This window comes from Chaetodon trifascialis, chromosome 17 (assembly GCF_039877785.1).
Source record: "Chaetodon trifascialis isolate fChaTrf1 chromosome 17, fChaTrf1.hap1, whole genome shotgun sequence".
NCBI classification, from domain to species: domain Eukaryota; kingdom Metazoa; phylum Chordata; class Actinopteri; order Chaetodontiformes; family Chaetodontidae; genus Chaetodon; species Chaetodon trifascialis.
Genome location: NC_092072.1, coordinates 21,771,369 through 21,798,780, shown reverse-complemented (window position 1 = coordinate 21,798,780; position 27,412 = coordinate 21,771,369). Strand labels below are relative to the sequence as shown.

The 27,412-nt window shown below is 40.6% G+C and overlaps 1 protein-coding gene across 1 annotated transcript; it reads right to left on the bottom strand.

The window, feature by feature from the left end:
- Nucleotides 1-590: 590 nt before the first annotated feature.
- On the bottom strand, nt 591-27,412 carry lrrc3b (leucine rich repeat containing 3B). The gene is made up of 2 exons (XM_070983936.1): nt 27,282-27,412; nt 591-7,688 (listed from the first exon to the last, which is right to left on the bottom strand). Exon 2 carries the CDS (start codon nt 7,540-7,542, stop codon nt 6,760-6,762), a length of 783 nt encoding a protein of 260 aa, XP_070840037.1. The 5' UTR covers nt 7,543-7,688; nt 27,282-27,412; the 3' UTR covers nt 591-6,759.

Here is a 27,412-nt window from a genome sequence, read left to right as displayed (position 1 = left end):
TGTATGTCATGCCATTACAACACAACCGTGATAGTCAGTGCTAACATCTTCATTCTCAACTGTGTGAGTTTGTCTATCACACCCTGTTTGTGCATGTGAAACTGTGATATGGTACAGTATGATTCAGTTTAACAGCTCTTTACATCAGTGTGGACCAGACCAGAGGTGGAGAAAGAAAAAAATGAAAGAAAAAAAAAGGCGAGAGAAGTATTCAGGCACTTAGAAATACTCTCGAGTCCTTGGCTACACTGTGCTTCATTACATTGTACATGCATTTTGTAACGTATCCTGATCCAGTCACGAGGAGTATGAGGTTGCCTCTAGATGGCTAAGGGGTGTAGCACATTCATGAACAACTAATTAAAGGGATTTCAAGTATTTTCACACAACATCAACATTCCTATTTACATGTCATCCTAGTCTACACATTCTAATTGCATATCCCCTATGACGTCATTTTAACGACCATTATTGTACAAATTCTGTGGAAAACAATTAAAACCTGAACTGAAAGGAAATTTCACGAGATACAAGTAATACCTAATATCCAACATGACACCAATGAAGTGCAGGATTTCTTCAGGTTATTATTTAAAGTAGATAGTATTTATGAAATGAACTTTGTGGTGAAAATCTAATATACTGTACCTTTACTGTACATATAAATCTTGACTTTCATGTAGCTTTCTCTGGTCCTATGTTTGAGTGAGCTCCACTGGCTATGATGGCAGCAAAGCCATCTGAAAAAATGAAAGCATCAATCTTCTCTTCACCCTCTGCTGGGGCCATTATTGTACACAGTGTTAATAAAGGGAAATGATGCATGCATTGGCAGCTTGGCTTGAAAAGGGATGTTTGTGTTGATTTGCCATGACTGAGATGATCGTATAGTTTGAGAAATCTGTCCTCCCCTTGAAAGGACCTGATAAGAATGGAATTGAGTGAAGGCCAACAGTACCAATTACTAATAAGAGCACTGACTCTGAAGGACTGGAGAATTCACAAAACAACAACAAGAAGAATCCACTGAAAGTGACATTTAGTCTTGTGCTTACTTCTGATCAGTACAGATATACAAAGACTGACTCTGACTGACAACAGTCGACTAAAGACAACAGGAACAAACGCAGACTTCACAAACTGAAGGAAGAAATGTACAGCACAACACAGCAACAGCCTGTCCACAGATGTTAAACCATGACCACAAACCTTAGATTCCAAAACATCAAATAAGACACTCTTAGTCACACCAGTTCTTTGACAAAATAATCTAAACTCAATGTCTGCTACAAGCTTTTTCCAGATCTTCCAATTCTGCCAAAGCTTGAAATACGTTTAAGGATTTTTTTTTTAGCGTCTTGTGCCAATGTTTTTTCTTTTCCACAATTTCTGTGCATCAAAACTATGGTAGGTGTAGACTTTGGAAAGGTTTATCACTATGGCAAATAAACTATGGTTAAAGCAACTACAGCACTTGGTTAAGGTTCAGGGAAAACTGTGGCTATAGTTTGTAAAAAGGTGAATGTTAATTGCAGGTCTGTAACAGGATGCAAACTCCCCTTTCTTGCATCAAACTCAGACATGCTACAAATCTTTGCATCACCTTGACCTCTGCTACCTACAATGCACACAACGTCCTGCACTGGCACTGAGTGCTAATATTGGATGTAAATCATAAGGTGCGGAATCATCCAACGAGGGTAATTTTTTCTAGGGTACTGGACTGGCTCAATGACGACCTTTGAAGGTCATCCTCCTCCTGACATGTACTTGTCCATGACTTTGACCCTTTCCCAGTCATTGCTATGACTGGTTTTGGATGTTGATGTTGTCCATTTCTTGGTGATTCAGTCTCTTTGCTGTTTCACTATGGTACATACATCGTGGGGGTCCTTTAGGGTGTACCAGAAGAGATCCTGAGGTGCTGAATGGTTTGTGGTAAGTGCTGACTCCCTGTGACTTGAAGACTCTGGCTGGATGTTCCAGCAGCTGATCCCACTGTGATGCTTCTGGTGGTCCCAATTAATTTAGTAGTGTCCATCCTGGTCTTAGGGAGGACATCTCATAATCCACTCTTTGTAAGTACCAATACAACCACCACAAGATCATCACACAACTTAAAGTTTCATACACAGATCACAAGATGACAACTTAGCCAACTCCATATGCTGATGATGACTTGACATAAGGTCAAATGCTTTGGACAAAGCCAGTAATTGGATCATGAGTTCAGATTATTTTGTTGAACTACTATTAACAAGGTCAAGAATGAACTGTCACACTCATTTAAAGTTTAATTTTGGGGCCCCTTTTTAAAACATTCTTGAGTACCTACTGTCCCACATCTGTTAACATACAGGGTCTGCAACAATTCAAGTCCTTGACCAAGCATATACTGTAGTTTCCTGCCATAGTAATTCAGGTAGCCAGAATTTCTATTCAAAATCAACGGATATATTGGATACCATTTGCAACATATGTGGTCTTGAATTGTGAATTCAAGAGGAGACTGATGCTAAACTGGGACACTGCCAAGGTTTTGTATTTTTTGTCATCTCTTACTTAATTTAACACCAGGCTGAGTCTAATCTGGTTCAAACTGTCAAGGCTCTTTCACCTCTGGCTGCACTTAGCATCATTGTTTGGTGTGATTAGGCCACACACCACAAATGTGCTTTGTTGCACCTGCACCTGTTGCACCACATCCATAGGTGGAGCATAGGTGGAGCATAGGTGGATCTGAGATGGGCCAAATGAAGCCTGGTTGCTAAAACCTAGCAGATACCTGTCACTGAAAAAGGCTATGCCTATAATCATGCATAACTTTAAGCCTCAATATAATTGAAATTAGTGAGTTACATAAAAATTCCCTTCATGTACAGTTATCATGAATGGAGAAATTAGGTGTAGAGAGCAAAACTGCTTTTTGTACCAGGCTGTAAATGTGTTTATTTCTACTGTAAACATTTTAATATGGGCGTCTATGGGGGTTGATTTGTGGCCATTTGAGGAATGGCAGTTGGCTTCATTTTTCAGCCCCAGAAGTTGACATTTGGAACAAACTCATGTTTGTGCTGTTCAGCTGTGATTTGGAGGTATTTAGATTGCGAGAATATGATTCCAGACTATCTCCTTTTAGTGTAACTGTAAAGAAAGAGAGCGTGGAATCTGAAATGCTGTACTGACAATAAAGTGATGGTAAATGGCTATACAAAGCACCATAAACTCAAGTCATATCACATGTAACCTTCTGGTTCCGACACAAAGACATATCAATTTTCCAGAGTCAAGATTTCAGCATCGCATCAGTGTATTTTGTGGAATTTAAGCACTCTAAAATAAGATTAAACACAGGCATAGATTTTTTTCATGCAACCCTGTGTGGACATTTTTTGTAGGATTAGGTCTTTTTAGGTATATTTTCAATAATTACATAGTAAGTCTATATTTTATGTAACATTAATTTTAGCTGAAAAGGTTAGTTAAAAAGTTTATCACTGCGAGGCAGAAAAAATCAGTTTAATATGAATATTAATCATTAACCTTTTTGTGCTGCTAAATCAAAGAATTTTCTTACATATAATTTACATATAGCCACCAGAATATTTCTGGCTTGCAAATGTCAAATTTTGCTATATTATTGATTGATGTTTTGCATGCCAGGACAACCTTTCTGGGTCAACTTCAAGGGCATGTAATTCTTTACCAAACTCTTAATGACTTTAATATATTTATGGATGGTGATAGTGTTGTTAATAGCAATGACTCATGCAGGTTGCTTTTGACGTCATGGAAAAAAGTGTTTTTCTCATCAAAATAAATAAATAAAATAAAGTAAAATAAAATCTATAAAATCTTGTCATGATATTTCTATCTTCTAATGACATATTATTCTTGGTATTAATGTATACCAAATTATGTACAAAATAATTTTTGTTATGACAATGTATCATTATATCAAGAAACTCTTGCTATCACACACAAGAGCATCCTTTTGATTTCATATTGTCATTATGTTGTATAGAAATTTTGACAATGTCAACAATGAACCTTTAAACCCAATAAACAATATTTTATTTATATCTTTACGATACGATCTTTAAGAGCACTGTCTTATCCTGTATTGTGTTTGATTGATGATCAGTTCTAATGTCGTTAATGAATTATCTGTAATAAAAAAAGGAGTTGGGAGACTTTCTCAGCCCTGAGTAGTGTCTACAGTCTTTTTCACAAGCTGCATACAGCCACAACAAAGACAGAGCAGCCCATGAATTGCCTGAGAGGCAGAGTTTGGGCCAAAAATTGACAGCTTAAATGCTGTGAGTGCATGGTTATAACTGAAGGCGACTCAGGTGAATGTGGTAACATTCTAATCAACTTCCTACAGGGTTTTGGGGGTTGGCTATAAGAACACATGGTTTAGTGGTATTTTAGTAAATGGCCAACCATCACCAAGACGCCATGGTTAGTTGTTCTAAGTGCTTTACAAAGGCAACTGGACAACATGTTCTAGAAGATGTTTCGCTTCTCATCCAAACGTCTTCTAGAACCTCAAGCAAGTCCAGTTGTGAATCTCTTTGAAGCACCATGACCTGGATGAAGGGGAATCTTCACAGATGCATGGTTAGTTGTGTAGCTATACATTATTTTAATATGTAGCAATGAACAGATGTAGGCTTGTGTCTTTCAGACATAGACTGTATCCTTTTCTCATAACATCATATGGATGTTTGTACTAATAAGATAAATTGGGATGCTGTTACAAAAGCAAAGGTTTGAAATATTTATACTAATAACTAACAAGATGTTATGTTGTAAGTTGTTGAAACAGTAAATTTCTTGTTAAAACTGAAACATTTGGTCTGTAGTAATAACAAGAAAAGATAAAAATCTGTTATAATGAAACATTTTCTCATTATTACAGGAATCTGAGCAGACCTGATGTGATGAGCATAGTTTTGAAGTAGCTAATAGCAGGGTTTACTCCTCAATGAGTGCCAAGCCATCAACTTGCTATGCCATTTCAGCTACAAAGCCTTCTCAAGTCTAAACCTTTTGCTTTCACTGGGATCACAGGGATTAACATTATGATTATTATTTGTATGTAACAAATAATCCACAATGTACTCATTGAAAAGTAATGCATACTGTGGGCTATTTGCACCCACACAGAGTGCATAAAGTTCAGTAGTTCAGTACAAATCAGAGTGGATTATCCTACTTATGGCATGGCCACTTGCTACAATTAAACTGTAAGTGTGTTTTGGGGAAGCACATTTTCTCAATGGAAATTTGTATTTGCAGTATCTTTGTCAGCCTTGAAATAAATGTTACTTCCCTGATCCAAGAAGAAAATGAAGAAATGAAAGAAAACTGCAGCGTTCCTGCTATGAGAACACTGCATCACAGAAGTGTGGTTATCTAAACATAATGGACACCCTTTTGACAAAATGAATGACAAAATACATACACTCATGGTAAATTCTGAGATAATGTCATTATTCTGAGATATTAAGCCATATTGATGATGAGCACAGAATGTGCCATTTACACCTCAACATCTGTCTCAGTGTGCCATATACTGAATGAGTTCCACACTGAGTAAGATCAGACTTATGAGTTAATCTGAGTTATAGCCTTCAGCTTTAATAACTCTTTTTTTTCCACTCTATGATGATGAAGTTTTAGGTGGCTTTTATGCTAATACCTCAACCAGAGCTATGACCCTGAACCATGGTTGACCACTGGTTCTAAGATAACTTAATGTGGCTCATAATGGTGATGTAGCAGGTAATGTTGACAAGCTGGCTTAAGATAGCAAGGATTTTTAATTTCTTATCTCTTTATTCTGTCATTCCTAACCTTTCATTGATTCATTCAGTGATTCATTCATTCATTTCTTGGCAGAAATAGATTCCACTGTTCTCCATACCTGTGACATGGTTTGTGAAATGTTTGAATGAAATCTTGATCTCCCGTCTATATCCTATTTGCTTTAATTGTGATTCTTCGGTATAAAAACAGGCTACTACAGTTCAAGGCAAGCAGGAAGGTAAGACTACTTTATACCTCACATCTGCATTACCCGTATCCCAGGATTTAATGGTATAAAATATTACACAATGTATAGATCAAATAGTCTCCATAAGTATGCCATGGATTCAGAGATGCTGAAATTTCTGTACAAAGCCGTCAAAGTAGATAATTTAACATACATTTAATTTTAAGGGGTATGAAAGATATAGGTGGTTTACTGAGTGTTTGCAAAGCTCAATGTACATTTTATCATGGGCTCTGGGGAATGTAGTTTAGGGTGTCATATCTTACAAATATATTTGTTTTTATCAGATATTCCAAATTTTAATCTAAAAAAATCCGTTATCATGTTAATATTTAAACCTGAGATTAAAATTTTCAAAACTCCCTATGCAATTTTTGTAGAAAAGACAATGTTGGTTTTAGCCTATTAGACTCTGGCCTCCCCTCTCATCTCATCTCATCTCATCTCATCTCATCTCATCTCATCTCATCTCATCTCATCTCATCTCATCTCATCTCATCTCATCTCAGATCAGTCATGAACAAACCCTGGTAAGGACATACAACAGAAATTTCCAAAATACAAAGATTTCTCAGCAGATTGGATGCTCACATCACATAAAAGTTTGAATTAGTAAACACTATAAATTTGGGTCCGGTTACATAAACATTTTGGTGTTCATTAGGATTGTTTGTGACAAAGTCACTTTGACACTGCTGTCAGACAACAGTGCTTATGTCATCAGCCTCGTCAGGTTTCTTGGGCTTGCTGGGGAGAGACTTGAGGTACTCCAGATGGCGTCGGGCATCTTCCTGGTTCTGGCGGACATAATACACCACATATGAAATGACCATGGCAAACCAGCCAAACATGGTCACCAGCATAGCATAGTCTGTTGTCCTTTTGGCTAGATTACAGAGGTCTGTGTCCACAGCCAAGAAAGGTCTTCCCTCCTGGTCACGAAGCTCTGAGCTCCTGCAGAGGACCCGGGCAGCAGCCTCGTGGTTGTGGGCCATTCCACCGATGGCCTGCTGGAGGGCACAGTCACAATGCCAGGGGTTATCATCCACAATGACACGGGCCTTTAGCCGAGCGAAGGCATCCTTGTGTACGCTAGTGATGCGGTTGTGGGAAAGGTCCAGCACCTGTAACGTTGCCTCTATGCCACTAAAGGCACCTTCCCCTAAAGTCTCCACTGCATTGTATGAAAGGTTGAGCTCCCTCAAAAGCCTGAGTCCATGGAAGGCTTGATCGGGCACTGCGCCTATCTGGTTGTGGTCCAGCCTCAGCAGGACAGTGTCGACTGGGAGGCTGGGGGGAATTTCTTTGAGGCGGGACTGACTGCAAGTGACGTTGAGGCCATGGAGGTGGGGGTCGCGTTGGCAGATGCACCCCTTTGGACACATGCTGGCCGAGGGGAAGCACAGGGCCATGAGGACAAGGCTCTGAAGGAGCAGGCACATGGGGATGGAGCGCGACAGCCACAAGTCCAGCACAGTCATACTGACCAGCCCTCAGCAGCATCCCGCCTGGGGCCACAACACCGCCACTGGTCCCTTACACACATCGCATAGTGGCAACTGGTCCTCACTGTCCACCCACTGGAGATACTGGAGTGTGAACAGATGTTATCATGCTGCCTTGAGGCCTGAAAAAGAAAAACAGAAAAAACAGAAAGGCATGTTGAACAAATAAGGTTCCTACATTTTATTATTTTATCTTGCGTGACACTGTATTTGTTGTTCTGTTGATTATTATCACCATCGTGGGCCCTGCGAATTTGGGTACTTTTGTTAGCTCAATGTGACTGTTGACAATTTAACAGGAGCCCATATTTTTCAGGGCTGTCAAGATAGTTTTTTTTTTGCTCTTTGTTTATGGTAATTGGTGTCAGAGTTTACTGATTCATTTTTACTGTCTGAACACAGAGTTACTTGCTGGTACACCCAAATATTTGTTCTCTGCACTCAGTGCTGTGCTGTGTGAGTGCTGTGTTTTCAAAGGGATTCAGCCACTCTCACAGCATTACTGCATGAATGTCAATCTAATATGACTGACAGAACTTATTTCAAGTTAAAATGTGTCATTTCACACGCTTTGCCAGTGTTTGATTTAGTTTACATTCAATATGTTTTCAGATGACAGGCCTCATAGCCTGAAAGAATCTCAAACCCAATCCTGTCTCTGCTGGTCATGCTTTACTCTCCACTTTGTTCCCTTTGTTGGTAGGTCCACCACGTTAGTCCAGAGTAATACATGTAGAAAAATATTTGATGGATTGCCATGATATTTGGTTCAGACTATCATGGTCCTTAGGCCCTTTCATGACTAACTTTACGTTGAGTTCTATCATGAGGCTGATGTCTATGGTTCAGAGTGAAATGACTCAACAACTATTTAATGGATTCACGTGAAATTTGGTAAGGACATTCATGGTCCACACAGGACTGCAATTTGGTGATCCCCTCACTTAACATCTAGTGCAATCGCTTTCACAAATATGTCCAAAACTTTGGTTTATGACCAAACACCTGCAAAACTAACATTCCCATCAGCCTCAGCCCCAATGTTAGTATGCTGATATGATAAAGTAAGTATGAATATGATAAATATTACCTTCTAAACATCAGCATGATAGCACTGTCGCTGTGACCGTTTTAGCATGTTGATGTTAGCATTTCACAATGTACGACTACTGCAGTTCACAACAGCACCACTGTGCCTAAGCAGGCATTCAGAACAAAAACAGCCCTGTGATCAAAAGGATTTAAGGGGTCATAAAACACCATAAAAATATTTTTAATTTCTTGTTTAATGGCGAGATTTTAAGGAATAGTCTCACATTGCCTGAATTCTGTTTCAGAAGATCTATCTATCTATCTATCTATCTATCTATCTATCTATCTATCTATCTATCTATCTATCTATCTATCTATCTATCTATCGCTCAGGTCCTCTACCAGAGGCCTGGGAGCTTGAGGGTGCTGTGCAGGATCTTGGCTGTTCCCAGGAGTGCGCTCTTCTGGACAGAGATGTCAGAAGTTCTTCCTGGTATCTGCTGGAGCCATTCTCCCAGCTTGGGGGTTACCGCTCCGAGTGCCCCGATCACTACTGGGACAACTTTTGCCTTTATGCCCCACGTCTTCTCCAACTCCTCCTTGAAACCCTGGTATTTCTCCAGCTTCTCGTGCTCTTTCTTCCTGATGTTACTGTCACTTGGGATCACTACATCCACCACTGTGACTGTCTTCTGTTGTCTACCACCACTATGTCTGGTTGGTTCGCCATCACCAGTTTGTCTGGAACTGGAAGTCCCACAGGATCTTGGCTTGGTCGTTCTGGATCACCCTTGGAGGTGTCTTCCACCTTGATCCTGGGACTCCCAGCTCTTACTCCATGTATGCCTTCCCTGCCAGCATCTTACACGCTGCTGTTATGTGCTGGATTGTCTCAGGGGCATCTTTGCACAGCCTGCACCTGGGGTCTTGTCTGCTGTGGTAGATCCTGTTCTTGCCATTCAGCTGACTCTTCAGGACCTGCCTCACACCAGGTATTTGGCTGTGGCTGATCTCCGTGTTGCCTCCTCATGATTGCCATTTGCAGGCATTGCAGGTATTTGTAGCTGTCCTCAACATATGCTATGTTGCCTTGAGGTAGTTTAACCCCTTCAGTGGCGATCATCTTCCCTCTTCTACACACCATCCGTCCACACTTATCCAGCCCAATGTCACTGCTGTATATCCTGGTGAGGTGAATGAGGGAGTCAATGTCATGCACACTCTTGGCATACAGCTTGATGTCATCCGTGTAGAGGAGGTGGCTGATTGTTGTCCCATTTCGGAATCGGTATCCAGAGCCCCTCTTGGTGATGATCTGGCTGAGGGGGTTTAGGCCTATATGGAACAGCAGGGGGGGCAGTGCATCTCCTTGGCATATACCACATTTGATGCTCACTTCTGCAATTGGCTGTGAGTTGGCTTCCAGAGTTGTCTTCCACAACCCCATCGAGTTCTTGATGAAGGCTCTAAGTGTCCTGTTGATCTTATACAGGTCTAGGCACTCCAGTATCCATGTGGCATCGAGTCATAGGCCTTCTTGTAGTCAATCCAGGCAGTGCACAGGTTGGTACTTCTGGTCTTACAGTCCTGGGTGACTGCCCTGTCAACCAGTAGTTGGTGTTTGGCTCCTCTGGTGTTGTTGCCAATTCCTTTCTGTGCTCTACTCGTGAACTGATCCATGTGCCTGCTCATCTTAGCTGCTATGATGCCTGATGGGAGCTTCCATGTTGTACTCAAGCAGGTTATAGGCCGGGAGTTGGATGGTACCGGGCCCTTCTGTGGGTCCTTCATAATGAGGACTGTACGGCCACTCTGGGTGGGTTCCTGATTGTAGCAGCTGATTCATCTGTGCTGCCAGTCTTTCATGGGTTGTGGGTAGTGCGGTTAGCTTTTTGAGCCAGTAGGCGTGGATCATGTCAGGCCCAGGTGCTGTCCAGCACCATCATCTTAGACACTCTTTCTTGGATGCCCGCAGTGGTAATTTCTACTGGTTCCTGTTCGAGCAACAACTTATGCGATGCCTCCTTCCCCCAGATACTCTTCCAGTAGACCTCATTTTCAGACTTTGGTGGGTCTATCTGGGTCTTCTTACTATCCTGCCATTGAGAGTAGATGCGATGAAGTCCTGGCAAATAACTCATGAAGCCAGCACATTTACAGCGACACCAGAGCACCACTCGGAAAGTGTCGGTAAAACTGAGGAATTTTACAAACGTAAGCTGTCGGAATTCAAGTCAAGACAGACTGTAATGAGAAAGGCCACGAGTGTGACAAGCAAAGCACTGGAGGTATCTATCTGGCTGTATCTCTGCTCTGGCGAAATCATAAAAGCCTCACTCAGTTGTTGAAGAGCTCATTCTCCCTGCAGCAGTGGTTATGGCTGAAATTATCATTGACAAGAAAGCAGCCAACATTTAATTTTATGTTTAATTTGAGTTAAAAAGGAAGATAATGCCTCAATAGTTCAATTTAAGAAGATGAAATAGAATGACGCGCGTTGAATATTCAGTTGTGTTATGTTCTACTTTTGGAGAATCATGAGCACGTATGAGTGAGGGGGTACTCATGGTATGACAAAAAGGCTCAAGGGGTACACAAGACAAAAAAGGTTGGGAACCACTGCCCTAGATGGCCGTCTGTCCATGATGCATTCAGATATTATGCATACTGAAGAAAACCTATTTCAACTATTCATGGATGAAAGGTACAGGGGAAATTTAAATACAGTTTATATTCAGAACACAGCAGGCTGCATTCCCACAATATCATTCATTCATTCATCTTCTATACCAACTATCCCTTTCGGGGTTGTGGGGGGGCTGGAGCCTATCCCATCTATCAATGGGTGCGAGGCACTGGACCAGTCGCCAGTCGATCGCAGGGCAACATACAAGACAGACAACCATTCACACTCACCAAGTCACCAATTAACCTAATGAGCACGTTTTTGGTCTGTGGGAGGAAGCCGGAGTACCCGGAGAGAACCCACGCATGCACGGGAAGAACATGCAAACTTCACACAGAAAGGCCCCGCCTGACCCGGGGATCGAACCGGCGACCTTCTTGCTGTGAGGCAGCACACTACCTGCTGCTCCACATTATCTTTCATGCACTTGCTAATTATTTGTACGGAAGGAAATACTACGACTTATGATAAATTGCTAAGCGCTGTGACTAATTCAACATCAACCATCTCACCTTGATATCATACATCTGAAACAACAGCACGCTAACCTGTTCACATTCAGTAGACACACTGCATTGTCCTTCATAACATCATCCACACACACACACACACACACACACACACACACAAAAAACCATGTACTGTATACGTTCAAGTATTGTTTTGTTGTATTCACTGCAATGTTTCAACATGATAATACATGCCCATTTTGTTGTTCTATGAGAGCTTTAAAAACTGCTGTTCTTTGAGCCTGGGAGCTCTTGTCCAGGAAAAATATACTGGTGCACAGAAAAAGGGATACTTGACAAGTAGGTTTTCAGATTCATGGAATTTGCCTTGGTGTTGTGGTGCATTACTGTCCCAATTAAAAAAAGTAAGAGAAAAAAATCAAGAACTCTTTAAGTCAAGAGTCATAAATCTAATATAGACATTTCTAATTAAAATAGGCAAAATATGTATACCAAAATGACAAGCACTACGGTGTCTCAACTGAAAAATGTGAAAAGCATTGACAAAATAATGTACAAATATTGTATACATAAAAAGAATATGTGAATTGTGACAAGATTTGCAAAAAATATGCATTAATGAAGTCAGATGAAGAGATTTCTCTGGGAGACCCTGAAGAGGATAAAGACCAGTGTTGGAAAGTAACTCTAAATACATTTACTCAAGCACTGAACTTAATTACAATTTTGAGGCAATTGTACTTTACTTTAGTGTTTCTATTTTAAGCTACTTGATACTTCTACTCAATTAAACCAATAAATCCTAAATGTACATTAACTGAGTTACTTCAAACTAGCTCCACCTCAAGTACCTACAACTGTAAAATGTTTCTCACATTGATCATCAGTCTAATGTAATGTAATAATTTCATGTATAATAATACATCAGCCACAGGGGACATTTTACCACAGAATGGGCACTTTTACTTATGCTTTAAATATATTGTACCATTGTTGTACTGGTACTTTTACTTAAGTAAATGATCAGAGTACTTCTTCCACCACAAATGAGAGGATACTAGTACTACTGCATCAATACTGCTGCTCTCTTTCTTTGCCACATCCCTGGCTTTTGAAAGGCTGTCTATCACTCATACAGGCATTTTCCATTTCTCTGTCTTGGCACAAGACAATGCAATAATGTCTGGCAACAGCCTATGAGGAAGTGGAGAGGAGAGGGATCTATTTTCTGCAGCACAGTGAGTTCCAGTGGCAGCTTCCAGGCCCACATTAAGCTGTTTATCCAGCTGCTGCTTTGCCACAAGAGACAAAACCTGTTGTTGAATGAAGACGGGCATTGTGCTAGATCTATTAAACCTGTGCTGTGAAAGAGATGCTTGATCTTCTGACATGGGGCCTCATTATTACTGTTCCTTAAAACCACCTCATAGATCACCTCACCGCGACTGGTTTGTTCATTAGGAAGAGTCACCGCATAATGGGAATAACAGAAGCTGTAAGTGGATCCACGGGGAGTAGATAACATAGCAGAAATATCTTCAATAATACGAAATGACGAACCATGTCTTCATACCATTTCAAAGAATAATGAGCTCATGTTAACAAGTTACTGCTGATGCAAACCCAACATTTCCTAATGCTGCTAAGTCACATTAACAGCGTTCAATTGGAGAAACACAAGGTGGCTTTTATTGTGAAGCAGTCAATGAGAAACAGTTCATTTGTCACTGAAAGTGACTCTCATGAAAAAATTATTTTTTGTAGGCAGGTCAGTTTTACATATGTTAGGAAGTAATGGAGCAAAAAGCAGCCACAGTGAGCTGTAAGATAAAGAGCTGCAGGCGACAGACTGCGCACCTCAAACTCCTGAGCAAAGTCAACAACTTTGCTGTGTCCTGCTGCTGCGTTGGAAACCACGAGTACTGTGTGCAGCATGCAATCAAATTGCAGCAGCAATTATTACTGACTGATTTCTCCATTCAAACAACACATAAACACCTTTGCTGCATCTATGCACAAGCATTTTGAGCAATTCTGTCGAGGTTCAAAGTGGCGTCGTACTCACAGGGGAAACTTTTAACACTGGCAAATAATGCAATCTAAAAAAGTTCATTGGGTATAATGTAGTCTTTTCACTTTCTTGTATTGTGTTTTGGGGGTTATTTTTGCTTCACTTTTGTTGCTGGTAGATTAAAACTCACCAAGGCTACCACTACCAAAGTCAGAATATCCAACTAGGTAATGGTCGCAAATTAAATCAATCAAACAGACCGCAGTTGTGTTGTGGCCTGTTGAAATCTAAATATACCTTTAGGCAGGGCTTGTAAGATTTATTAATTATTGCCATTAGCCACAGTCACCATCACCATCTGCCATCTGACATAGTGAAATGGTATCCAGTTACTCAATGTCATGAATGTTAATGTGACCTTAAATGTTCACTGCTGCTGCAGGAAAAAAACGCCTATTTCTGCAGTCTACATAAACTCCAAATTACACTAATATTATATATGGCTGTGGTTTGCCTTTAGCCATTACTAAAATTTTAGCTGAGAGAAATCAGCCCAGTTAACCTGAAAGTTCTAAGAAACTGCAGAATGGTACCTATCAAAGTCTTCTGCTTTAGAATTTTATTTCTTTAAAATTGTGGTTTTGTGAGACTTCTGTCACCAGAACAGTTTGATCAAAGGCCCAAAAGAACAATTCAATATTCAATATGTGTTATGTACGGATCTGGAGTCAGGGTGTGGTAAAAGCTTACTCGTTTGAATTAAGGCTTAAAGTTTTCTATAATTACCGGCATGGCTATGAGTGACAGCTAGCGTCTTGGTTTCAGTAACCACTCTTAATTTGGCCCCTCTCAACTCCACCTATGCTCCACCTCTTTGCCCATTTTTGGATTAGCTGGGAGTATAGCAGAGTCTAGCACGCTGTCACGGAGCTTCACAATGGCACAGAGCCTACGTTCATGTTTTATGCAGTCTATGATGTACAACCTCCTTTGGAACAGAAGAAGATACAGCTGAGGAAACTTCAAAACCCAGCCTTGTGTGAGGGAGTATGACCTTCAGAACCTTTGTTCCCTCTGCTCTATCACTTAGCATTAGACATTAAAAATACTGGGCTGTGCTGGCTGCAAGATGTCCTTTGTAAATTGAGATGAGGAATGGTTCGCTCTCTCCTTTTCTTCCCTGTGAGGCATGATTCTGCGCAACCTTGTGGACTACACTCTTACCCCATCTCATCTCATCTACAGGGCTAAACCTTCTGCTGTATTCAAAATTAATCCATGTTTCAGTATATGAAATCCACCATCTTGCATTTGGTTAAGTCCCAAATTAAACACAGGAGGGTTCCAGTGAATTCCTTCAGAGTTATTTGCACAATAAAAAAAAATAAATAAATAAAAAGTTTTTGAGAGGTAGGCTGAAATTGGTGTTTTTACACAGAATTTCAAGCAGTGGGTGCAAATGAGATATCTCCTGTGTCAGGTCAGAGATTCTCAAGCAACACCTCCTCAAGAGTTCAATTTATTTATTTATTTTAGTATTTTAAGGATTCTTGGCTTTGGTTATGAATTCTCCCACAATCATTCACTGAATATGTACCAGTAAATTAAGGTGCCTAATGATGCACGGCTGCCCTGGGAAAAAGAATCCAATGTCCCTTCATCGAGAAGAACAATGCTGCTGAGAGTCATTAAAATAAAACACAGAGGGATGTCAGAACTCGACAATTGAATAGTTTTTACCGGATTCTATGAACGGTAGATAGACCATGATATAAAAAGGACAGTGTTGGAGGTGTGAAATATCCATCAGGACTACTTTTTTAAAGTTTTGAGTAATTGGAAGCAAATACATGGTCATATTAAGAGATTACATATATGTATGGTCAGAGTAAAGACTGTTCATTAGTAAGCACTGGTTTCAAATCAAATCAAATCAAATCAAACTTTATTTATATAGCACTTTTCATACATAATAAAATGTAACACAAAGTGCTTCACAGGATTTAAAAACAATAGAAATCAAAATAAAGCAACAATAAAAACCCATCCCTCCCACCCTCCGTATGTACAAGCACCCACCCTCAACTACATGCATACACACACGCACACATGCGCACATACATACACACACACACACACACACACACACACACACACACACACACACACACACACACACACACACTCACACTCTTACTGCAGACGATGGCAGGGGTAACGAGACATGGCATGGCACTAATGACTGAGGAAAAGGCCACCTTTCGGGTCGTCCACACCGAGGGACATCAGGGACTGTGAGCACAGGGGGCACCCGCACCCGGGCCCACCCGAGCCCGACAGACCGGTGGGCCCCACACCAAGGTAGGGAGTCCCCCAACCAGCCGGGCCAAGAGGGTCCGAGGACAGCCCCCCCGCAACAGATCAGACACATCTCTCAGTGTGGAGGACCCGCCGAGGAAACACTGGAATTAAAAAATAAACAAATAAATAAATAAGTTGAAAAAATAAATAAATAAATAAACATTTAAAAGAAGAAAAGTTCATAAGACAATAAGTAGAGTAGATAAGATAGAGTAAAATAATACAATGTATAAAACATGAACATTGAGTGAAATGAGATGAGTAAAGGAATAAAAGGAATAAATAGTAAATAAACTATAAATGAAAGCTATAGATAAACTAGTAATAAACTGAGTAAATGAAATAAATAGTAAATAGTCATGTCTTAAGAACATACAACTAAAATATGATAAGATAAGAAGCCTGATTAAAGGAATGAGAAAAATCAGACATCAATTAAAAGCCTGGTTAAAGAAATGAGTCTTGAGCCTCTTTTTAAAAACATCAACGGTCTCTGCGGCCCTGAGGTTCTCCGGCAGGCTGTTCCACAGTCGGGGGCCATAATGACTAAAAGCCGCCTCCCCGTGTGTTTTAGTTCTTACTTTTGGTATGGTTAAGAGGCCGGAGCCGGAGGACCTCAGCGTCCGCGAGGGTTGATATGGTAAAAGAAGGTCAGATAAATAAGAAGGCCCGAGACCGTTAAGACATTTGAAAACTAATAAAAGAACCTTAAAATCTATCCTGAAACGCACGGGGAGCCAATGCAGCGATTTTAAAACTGGTGTAATGTGCTCCCGCCCTCTGGCCCTCATCAGCACGCGAGCGGCCGAGTTCTGTAGTAGTTGAAAATTTGAAGTACTCTTTTTGGGAAGACCAGAGAGCAGGGCATTACAATAATCTAAGCGACAAGAGATAAAAGCATGCATCAGCACCTCCGTGCTGGCCTGAGAGAGAAACGGGCGGACTCTGGCTATATTCTTAAGATGGTAAAAACCTATCTTTGTTATGTTTTTGATGTGTGGAATAAAAGTAAGCTCAGAGTCAAAAATCACGCCCAGATTTTTTACAGAATGTGTCGGTTTAAGATCTTTAAGTTTTGGTAAAAGTTTCTCTCTCTGGCCTTCAGGACCAATGACTAAGACCTCTGTTTTGTCCTGATTGAGCTGAAGGAAATTTTCTGCCATCCATGACTCGATGTCTAAAATACAGTTAAAAAGGGCATCAATAGGCCCTGTGTCATCAGGAGACACGGCAATGTACAGTTGCGTATCATCAGCATAACTATGGAAGCTGATGCCATGCCTCCTGATGACGTCCCCGAGGGGTAGCATGTACAGATTAAAAAGTGTTGGACCTAAAATTGACCCCTGGGGAACCCCACACTTGATCTCATGGGTACCTGAGGAACATGCATCCCAACTTACAAAGAAGTGTCGGTCAGTGAGGTATGAGACGAACCAGTTAAAAGCAGTACCGGAGAGGCCGACCAGGTGCCTCAGTCTGTTCAATAAAATGTGATGGTCTACTGTATCGAAGGCGGCAGTTAGATCCAGTAGTACCAGTAGGTTTGGTGATTTGCAGGTCAAAAGACTTGTTAGAGTCTATGTTACATCTTAAGAGGTATACTATTCAGGATTTTCCAATGAAACAATGTATAGACTCATGCGTCTACATCTGTGTGTACCATTTCAGAACTCCACCAAAACTTTAACTTAAAAGTTACTTTTTGTCGGGCTTTACAGCACTTACTTCAGCCTGATGGCCATCTGTGTGACCCATGAAGTAGCTTTCCTTAAACTGATGGATGAGAACAAATTCCAAAATTTATTCATGGAACTTTCAGTCTCCGTCCATCAGACAAAGCACATTTCGGGAACAGTGTAAACAGCCTTGCTTTCGGATGCTAACATCACCACCCTATTCCACCTATAGATCCTCTTCAAATGAGTGTGATTGTGGGCTTCTCAATGGTCTGACATGCATATCTTCCTCAGGTTTTGACTTTGTGTTACCCAGAAGTTGTAGTCTTGGACACTGTGCAAATTCAACAGCAAATACAAAAACATCCATCTACTAAAGCTGTCATCATTCACCAACCTTCTGAATCTTTACAGGCTGACTTCGAGATGCTTATGAATAACCCACTGCACTCCCATAAATCCCTCTCCTTTGCTGGGGGGATGTGAAATTCAACCAGGTGCACCATCTTAATATTTGGCTGAGGGGACACTGCTGCTCTCTAGGCATACCTTACATGGACAATTTCACAACATTCTGGAATAGAGCCACTTTCTTAAATTAGAGGTCATTGATTCTTACAAGACTGGATCCCATTTAATTGGCATGAACATGCAGCTTACTCTAAAATCCACTGCAAGTAACTGATGCTGGATGAGTCCATCTCTCTGTACCATGGTTCCTAGTCTCATTAACATTCCTGTGATTATTACTCACAGTTTGGTTAAAATGGTACACAGAGACATGAATCATCTGGTTAAGATTCAGACATTCTCACCAGCACAGACTGTAGATGAAGACATCCTGCTTAGAATGGTACTTTTTAATGTGAACCCCTGTAAAACTTTTGTTTTAAAATACTTAATTTTGTCTGCAAACCTGTACTTCATACTTTTACTGAGACTTGATTACATCCAAATGACACAACTCATCAAGCTGTGTCTTCCATTCTGACTGTGTGAGCCGTCCTAAGAGTAGCGGATGTGGGGGTGACTGAGGGAATATAGTATCGTGTGTATCACAAAAATTTTTAATGCCACCAAACATCTGCCCATGAGTTTTAAGCTCAATGGTTTACAACCCATCCTTGTGCTTTTAATTTTCTGTCCCCCAAACTAAATTTTGGCTTTTTAATCACAGTTTTCTAACTTCTTATCTCGTCTTGTGATAAATTATAAGAAGGCTGTTCTCTGTGGTGATTCTAACATTCACATTGAGGACTCATCCAGTACCCTTACCGGTGATTTCTTTGAATACGATGCACTCTTTCAACCTTTTACACCATGTGTTTGCCCTACACATCACTGTGGTCATACCTTGATTTAATGTTCAACCTGGATGTGGATGTATCAATCATGGAGTGTCTGAATATATATGTGCACACACATTCACAAACAGAGTGCTATGGTTTGTGCACTTTTTAGCCACTACACTACTGAAATTCTGAAAACTCCCCATCTCAGTACCCTAGCTGACTGCTTTGATGAAAGCATTTATAGACATAAAAGACAGGAAGGCTGAGTGGAGGTGGAAGAATACCTGTGTTCAGGTCCATTATGTGGCCATGAAGGAGCTTGTAGCATCCCTGTCAACAATGGCATTTAAAACTAAAGGAAATAGTCTGGCACCCCACCCAAAAACAGTTTTGCTCTCTATATTGAATTTCGTACTGTTGTCATGAACAGAGGGTGAATTTTTCTATAACTCACTCATTTAAATTATATCAAGGCTTAAATTATGCACAATCATGGGCATCATTCGGCCCACCTCAGCTCCACCTATGCTCCACCACTTTGTCCACTTTTGTCAGGCACTGCCAAGACAGCGATGGCCAGAGCCATCATCACTGAGCTTCACAATGGCTCTTCAGTGACCTGTGGGTGCCGTCACAGAGACTATCTCCATGTTTTTTAAATTCTTCCCATCAACATTAGTAAACTAGGGGTGGGCTATATCTCCTAAAATGTGTGTGTGTATATATGTGTGTATATATATATATATATATATATATATATATGTGTGTATATATATATATATATATATATATATATATATATATATATATATATATATATATATATATATATATATATATATATATATATATATATATATATATATATATAACGGTGACAGTATTATATACTGTTATCACAAAAATAAAAGAATACTCCATTCAAAACATGACTGAACCTATTTTCACTGCAGTAGCCTGTCACACCGGCTATGTGAGACTACACAAAAAGCAACATGAAAAAACACATCCAAACTAAGATTAACGCCAAATAAAATAAAGCGTAAAGCCACAGAAAAATGGCAAAACATAGAGGTTCCAAGTTTGAAGTCAGAATAGATCCATCCTTGAGCTTCAGTCTTGAAATGAACACTGCTACAGCCAAACTTTTTTCCTAGAAAGCTTAAAGGCATGGGAGATTTACGGGAGAATATTTTAATGGGAGGACAGCGGGAGAGAAGGATTTTGATTTGATTTGATTTATTTCTGGATCAAGACAATAAAAAAAAAAACAGCAATCCAAAGGATGACATGCAAAAGTACAATACTTATTTCCAGCATGGTCCCTGGTGTTACACACTAGAAACAAACAGACAGGGAGCAGACAAAACTCAGACTAAAAATACATACAGTCATCAGGAGGGTAGACACATACCATAAAACAAAATAAATAAGAAAACAAAACTGCATGTAAAAACAGGTACCGAATAACATTGTTTTGCAGCGCTTTGAATTTGTTTCCAAGTTTCAGTAAACCCAGAAAACCATGCCCACAGATACACAGGAGAGTTCTGCTAAAGTTCTTTTCTTGCTTTGTGAAGCAAATTGTAGTTTTGTTTTAATAAGTGCTGTTCAAATTAAGATATTATACAAAGTAATCCCTGTCAATCATGACTTAGGACCCGCTAGCCATGTGTGGCAGTGTATTTATCTGCAAAGACCCTGCTCTCTGCCCGTATTTGCTTATTTTCTTCTCATTGCTGGTCGGAACATTTCTGGGCTGCAACCTTTGCGCAGTTGCTGTGTCGCCCCCGGCCAATAACAGCGCGCAGGTGAGGTTGGGACTTGATAAAAAGTTAGTGACCAGGCACCAGACCGTAAGCAGCAAACATCCAAGCTATGAAAATGGCGAAAGCAGTAACCAACAATTCCTGAATAGTATACCTTTAACGTGTCAGTATGCTTCTAGTCCATACGATATGTCATTCAACCGTGGATAAGGCAGAAGCATTTAAACCTGTTCTTTATCAACATAATGAGAAAAGATTTTCACTCAAAGTCATATTGAATGAACAAAAACACAAAACATATTTTCCAAATGTTAATAACAATGTGCAATATTTTATTTGTTTTCCCTACAATATACACTCATATCAGCTATACGGCATGGTTAACACTTTTAGGGTTATGTGTACGGTGCTGGAATCAATACACTGTGATCATGACACAAGATGCATTTACTGAGGCAATATCTAACCAAACCCACCATCTTTCTTCTCTAAACCTTACCACACTCAGAACTCAAGATGCAATCTACAGTCTCTGAAGTCCTGTGCTTTGCACGCACTCATCCACAGAACAAGACCATGGAACATCCTTTAGTTGAAAAACTGTTGCCAGTGATTCTGGGCATTCATTCAAAAAGTATTTATCATAAAGGTGACATTGAGAGATGACTAATTACACATTCCGCAGAGTGGTTGAAGGGGATGTCCTTACAATATAATCAGAACCTAACTGTTGGTCATCAGAGGAACTGTAGCCATGACAGCTTGTTCAGAAATGATGTATGATATGAAGAGTGTTGCTCACAGTGTCAAACCGACAGGGAATCACCTCATTCTGTTGTTCCCCTGAGCTCTATGGAACATTTCCTCTTCTAAAGCTCATCATTTTTGCATTTCTATCCCACACCTTTACTGGTTTGATTCAGTCTCAGCACTCTCATCAACCAGCAACAGCAGGCTGCTGTTTTATGTGAAAAAGTTCTGTAAATCTGTTCAGTGCCAAACAGCAACAATGAGCAAGTAGCTGGTAAACACAGTAGAGCATTCAGCTAAAGAACCAGATATTTTTCTTTGGAGTTGAAGACAAACTAGAGCTAAAAAGAGAGTGAATATCCGACACGCATTTAAGTAAAAAACACGACTCCAAATGAATGTTTCTCTGCATGTGGATGCCTAAACAACAAAGTGTTTGCTAAGATTTATTCATTAAAGCTTAATAATGCGATAATATGACTGAATACATAACCTATGATGCTCAAGGTTGTCGTGACAATAACATAAAACAGAAGAGTAAAGTGGGGCTTTAGAAAAACACATGCCATCATGCTTAAAATGACACCAATATACAGGTCTAAGTCATGCACACGATTCATTCAGGCATTCTGCCAGTGGATTGAATAGAATGAATCGAATGAATAGCTGACTGCAGAATCACAATGTTTGTGCTTTTCTTGAGAAGAGACGAGCTTGCAGTCAAAGACTCTTTAGTCTGCTGGTGAGAAGCACTTACTGTCCCTCTGCTTGGTCCTGTTTTTCGGCAGGATAAACACACAGATGGAGTGTAAAGGGGTACACACTACAACCTCAAAACCTCACAGCAAAGCGACTTCACTGCTGTTAGAGTTAGATGGTGAAAGGTCAGCTCACCTTGCCTGCGAGAATGAGGGATTTTATGCACTGTTTCCTTCACTCTTTGAACTCTGCAATAGAAATGGTCCTCCGGTGTCTACTTTGGTGTTGGAGCTCATTGTGATGTCATTTCCTGAATGACCTTAAAATGCATCATATGTCTAAAAACTGTACAACCTAAACTAAAAGGATAGCAAAGTCAATAAATCATAATAACTGATGAAATTTTGGAACTGTGTCAAAAAACTGCCATCAAATCTGACCACTTCAACCGTTCTGAGTGTAGAAACTTGAACAAAATATTTCTCGACACAACTATGTACATTTCATACCATACCCATTTCTCTCATTCTTTCTCTGACATGAACTATTGATCTGTTTCCACACCCCTCTGGCACCAATTCACTACACCACTGTGCTTCGTCACATTTTGCACAGCACAGAATGTAATGACTTCATCAACTTGCGTCACGGGCACATCACTAGGGTGGGGTCGGTTTCCAGTTCCAGCAGGTGCAGCCCAGTGCACGAGCTTGAACCAGTTTGACTTTAGGCAAAACAACTAAATCGGCATTTGTAATTATGAGACGTTCTGGCAAATTTAAAAAGTAGTCCACTTCAGCAACCTGTAATATTTGTTATTTCTCTCATTTGTGTGCATTTTAGCTCAGTACGTCTCCCTGTCATTTGTGGTCATGCTCTCTCCTGTCCCTGCCGTCTGTGTTGCACTGAGGGTGGGACTCAGCCCCTCCACATACACAGAGCAGAGCAGAGGACAGACAGGTGGGGCGAAGATAACGTTACTCGAGTTGAAGGCAACTCATTATGTTACTGTAACTAACATAAAAGCTTCCCAACAGCTAATTTATCCATCTAAAACCAAAGATGGACAGGCAAAGGGCGCTTCCTAAAACACTTTGTGTCACTCACTTGTCCTGATTGTGGTACTGTTACACTCACACTCATGGACTCTCATTATGGTTCACTTTCACACCTTACACCTAGCAGTAAAATTCCAGTCCAGTATTTGGCTTAAAATCGAACTAGTTCAACCCTACAAACAACGTGACACCCAACCCAAAAGACAGAAGTCTGAGCTTTTAGCTACAAAAAATGAATGCTCAAGCTATTTTGGTTTTTATATTAGATCAATTTAAAGAAGATTATGCAAACAGCGACCCTGTTTTCATAGGGTTTAATGCTGCAATCCAGTGTACTTTGATGCTGGACTGCATTTTATTAAAAAGACTGATAAGCGTAATGGTAAAGTAGAAAGAGTGAACTTTTCAAACCCTCGTGTCTCCAGGTGTTCCAGCTGTTTCCAACGGATCACTTTCTGTTTTCCTCAGAGCCAAACAACTACGACCACCACAGGACACGCTGATGTTTCCAAATGTGAGTGAGGAAAGCATCAGAAAGAAGCACGTTCACTAAGAGGTGGAGTCAGACTGTCAGGATTCTATATGGAGTAATACAGTTTGAGTGCTGCTTTGCACAAACAAGTCACTACAGCAGGGGTTGGAGTCTGGGTGGAGGTGGAGGCAGAAGAAAACATGAGCAGAGAAAAAGCACAAGTTCATCTACTCATTTAGTCTATAATGGAGACGTGAAAGCAGACACAAACAGTGCCAGCCTGACTGGATCACCAATCAGCCTTCATTTCCTGAGAGATCGTATCTGTTGGCTGACAGAACTGCACAGTGAAGGCCATCCAAACTAATATCCAAACTAAACACTGATAGTGTCGTTATTCTACAGCCATTGTGCACTCAACATTTACGACTACTACTATTTTACATTGGTGCAGTCATTAAGAACAAAAACATGTGAAAGATCAGAACTGTTTCACAAAGATCACAATTTTAAAAGATGACAGGCACATTTTTTGGTTTTCGACGCTTCAGTCTCACCAGCAGGAAGCTGTTTGTTTGTGAAAAGCTCGTATGAAACCACTGCACACTGCGTGCTGCGTGCTCAGCACCAAACAGCAGAGGGACAAGTTAGCGAATAGCTGGTGAACATAGTGGAGCTTTCAGCAGCTAAAGAGCCAGATCGTTTCTCAGGAGACCAAAACAGAGCTAAAAGGAGAGTGCATGTTGAATACGACTCCGAATGAAGGCTAACGTCTCTGTGTCTGCCAGTTGTGTATTTTGGGAACTGTTAGTTAAAACATTTACCAAAACAACATCGAGTAATTAATGCCGCTTTAAAAAGCTGTGCCACATCCCAGTAAGCAGGACGGCTGGACATATAGACACTGAGATGAGTGAAAATAAAATGCCTTCACCTGTCTGTTAACAACACACAACCTCATCCTGCAGCTTCCTGGCTGGAAACGATAATACGACTATTATTCCAAACAAGTTAAATGGGTTTCTGAGGGTGCAGTCAGCGATTCTAGAGAAATTTAGATGATAGTTGAGTCTCATTCTCAGGTCGTTAAGTACCGACAAGCCACCAATCCAAAGTGTCGATGGGCATCAGGTTTATCAGACTGAGAGTAGATACTGATAGATTTTTACATTCATACACTGCACTACGATCATTTCATGTCAAAATGAAAAGGAAAAGGAATGAAAATTCCCAAAAGCAGGATACTTAGTTAAAAAAATCCACACAATGGGTATTTCACAGAGTGATTCCAGCGTGTTGGGACACGATAAACTTAAATAAGACAAACAGATATTGAATACAGGAAGGAACTTGGTTTCAGTATCAATATCTGTGCCTATACGATGCCTTACTTTGGGGAATAAGGACCCTGTTGTTTGCACCAAAATGCAACAAACCGCTCAACCATCAGTGTTTAATAAAAAGCTCTGTCTACGTAATAAAATAGACTAAAGTTTGGAAAGTATGTTCACACCTCAGATATTTCATTAAAGAGTAAGTAAACAAGCCTAAGAATCTGACCAAGCATTTCATTTGCACTTTTCTATTCTCAGTGCTACATTTTGGTTTGCACCAAAAGAAATGCAGGTTTGATACGCACCCCTACACAGAAGGTGTTATTTTAGACTTGAATTCTATTCCTGACAGCTCGGAAGCAGGCTCTGAAAGCATTTACTCCTTTTAGTCTGAATGAATTCATCTGCACCTATTTTGATAGACTAATTGATTCATCACGTTTCAGCAAAAATGGCAAACATCCTCTAGTTGTTGTTTAGGATTTTTCCTGGTTTTATATACAGTCTGTTGAAAATCAAATATCTGTGACAGAAAACAAGACAAAGATGAAGATGTCATTTTCTTGACCAAACAACTAACTGATTGAATAAGACAATAACCAACGGTGAAGATAATTGTTAGTTGCAGCCCGGGACATAACTCCTCTCACCCGTAAGTCATAATTCAACAATTCTCTGTAGAACATGCTCCAGCACAAACTATGACATATTGACAAACATGCTCAGTAACATTTAACAAGAATGATCATCTGCAGTCCGGCCTATATTAAAGACAGGCCAACAGCTCGAGCTATTCGTTTTCATTTTAGCCTTTAGAATTGGTCCCCCTGTCATTTCTACAATGGTCACAAACACCAGGGTCCATAAGAAAAACGAGCCATTTCTAAAAGTTATTGATAGCTGACCCACTGGCACTAAACAATAAACATTAAATGGGCAGATTCGAGTAGTCTGAACATACAGAGGAGACAGTTGCTGGGTTTACCTCGTCCGCCAGCAGTCTGCCTGTGACTGTGACGAATAGAAAAATATGAATGAACACAACAGCTCCTGACCGGGATGCACCTGAGGTCTGCACGGCCGGCAGGGACACACCGACCGTCCCTGGAGGACCAGCTGTCGCCTCTGAGGAGGAACCCCCGCCTGTCTTAACATAACTATTTAACTGCCGCATGCATGAGAGCCATTTAAAGCCCTGCTTTCACATGACAGACACGGCTCTGCAAACACAGCCTGTCGCTTCTCTGACTCGGGCAAACAACAGCAGACAACACAATAATTAGCTTCTCAAACTGACGTAATATTATCAGCGTTTCCAGTCAATAAACCTAACGTTGCCTGAACTGTGGCGCCTGAACGCCCCGTGAATGGAAGGAACGTCACGCAAAACACCATTTAATAATCGTGTAATTTAACATATTCACCTTGACTGACGATCAGTAGTTAGACTTGATGTGAAATAAAACTGATCCTTTGAATCCACAGGAGCAACATTGTATTTCGGCACACACAGAACAAACCCCGCAGCAATTATTTCAACAGCATTTGAACTTTTAGAAAGGATTTGCACTGGTCGCTACCGCCCTCCGCCAAGCATTTTACTAGAAAAAGATCGCAAGAAACTGCAGGCGAAGCAGAGATAAAGTTGGAATTTTGCAAAAAGTACAGGGGTGATTGCAGGTTCTTAATGCGCCGAATGAATACGTGACTTTAAACACTTGGAATTCATATTTAGCTATATATCATTTGTTGTTTAATTTCGGTAGCCTAATCACCAAAGGGACATTAAATAGATTTTTTTAAATGGCGTCTGGCAGGACGGGTTCTGTGAAAACATCACGCATCAGCCTACCTGAACTGCCGACAGTAAACCAAAGCTTAATGGCCAGTTGTGACAAAGGGAAACATGTCAAGCGCAAGTTCACATTTGTAATCATTCTGTATCTACATTTTAGACCAGATGTGTCAAAAACAATCCCTCCATGCAACAATTCACAAAGCAGCGACCATAGCAGAAGACACAGCACACACAGAATACAGCAGAGACAGGCACAGGCGCAACAGGCGACACAAGTCCGCTCACCTGCAGACACGGTCATTACCTGGACAAGTGGAAACGGTCATATCACATGAAGCCGCTCAGACGGGCTGTGAGGCAGCCCGCCTGCTGGACTATCCGCTCACTGATGCACAAGTCGCAGCATGAATTCGCATCTTCACCTTTCAGTACAAA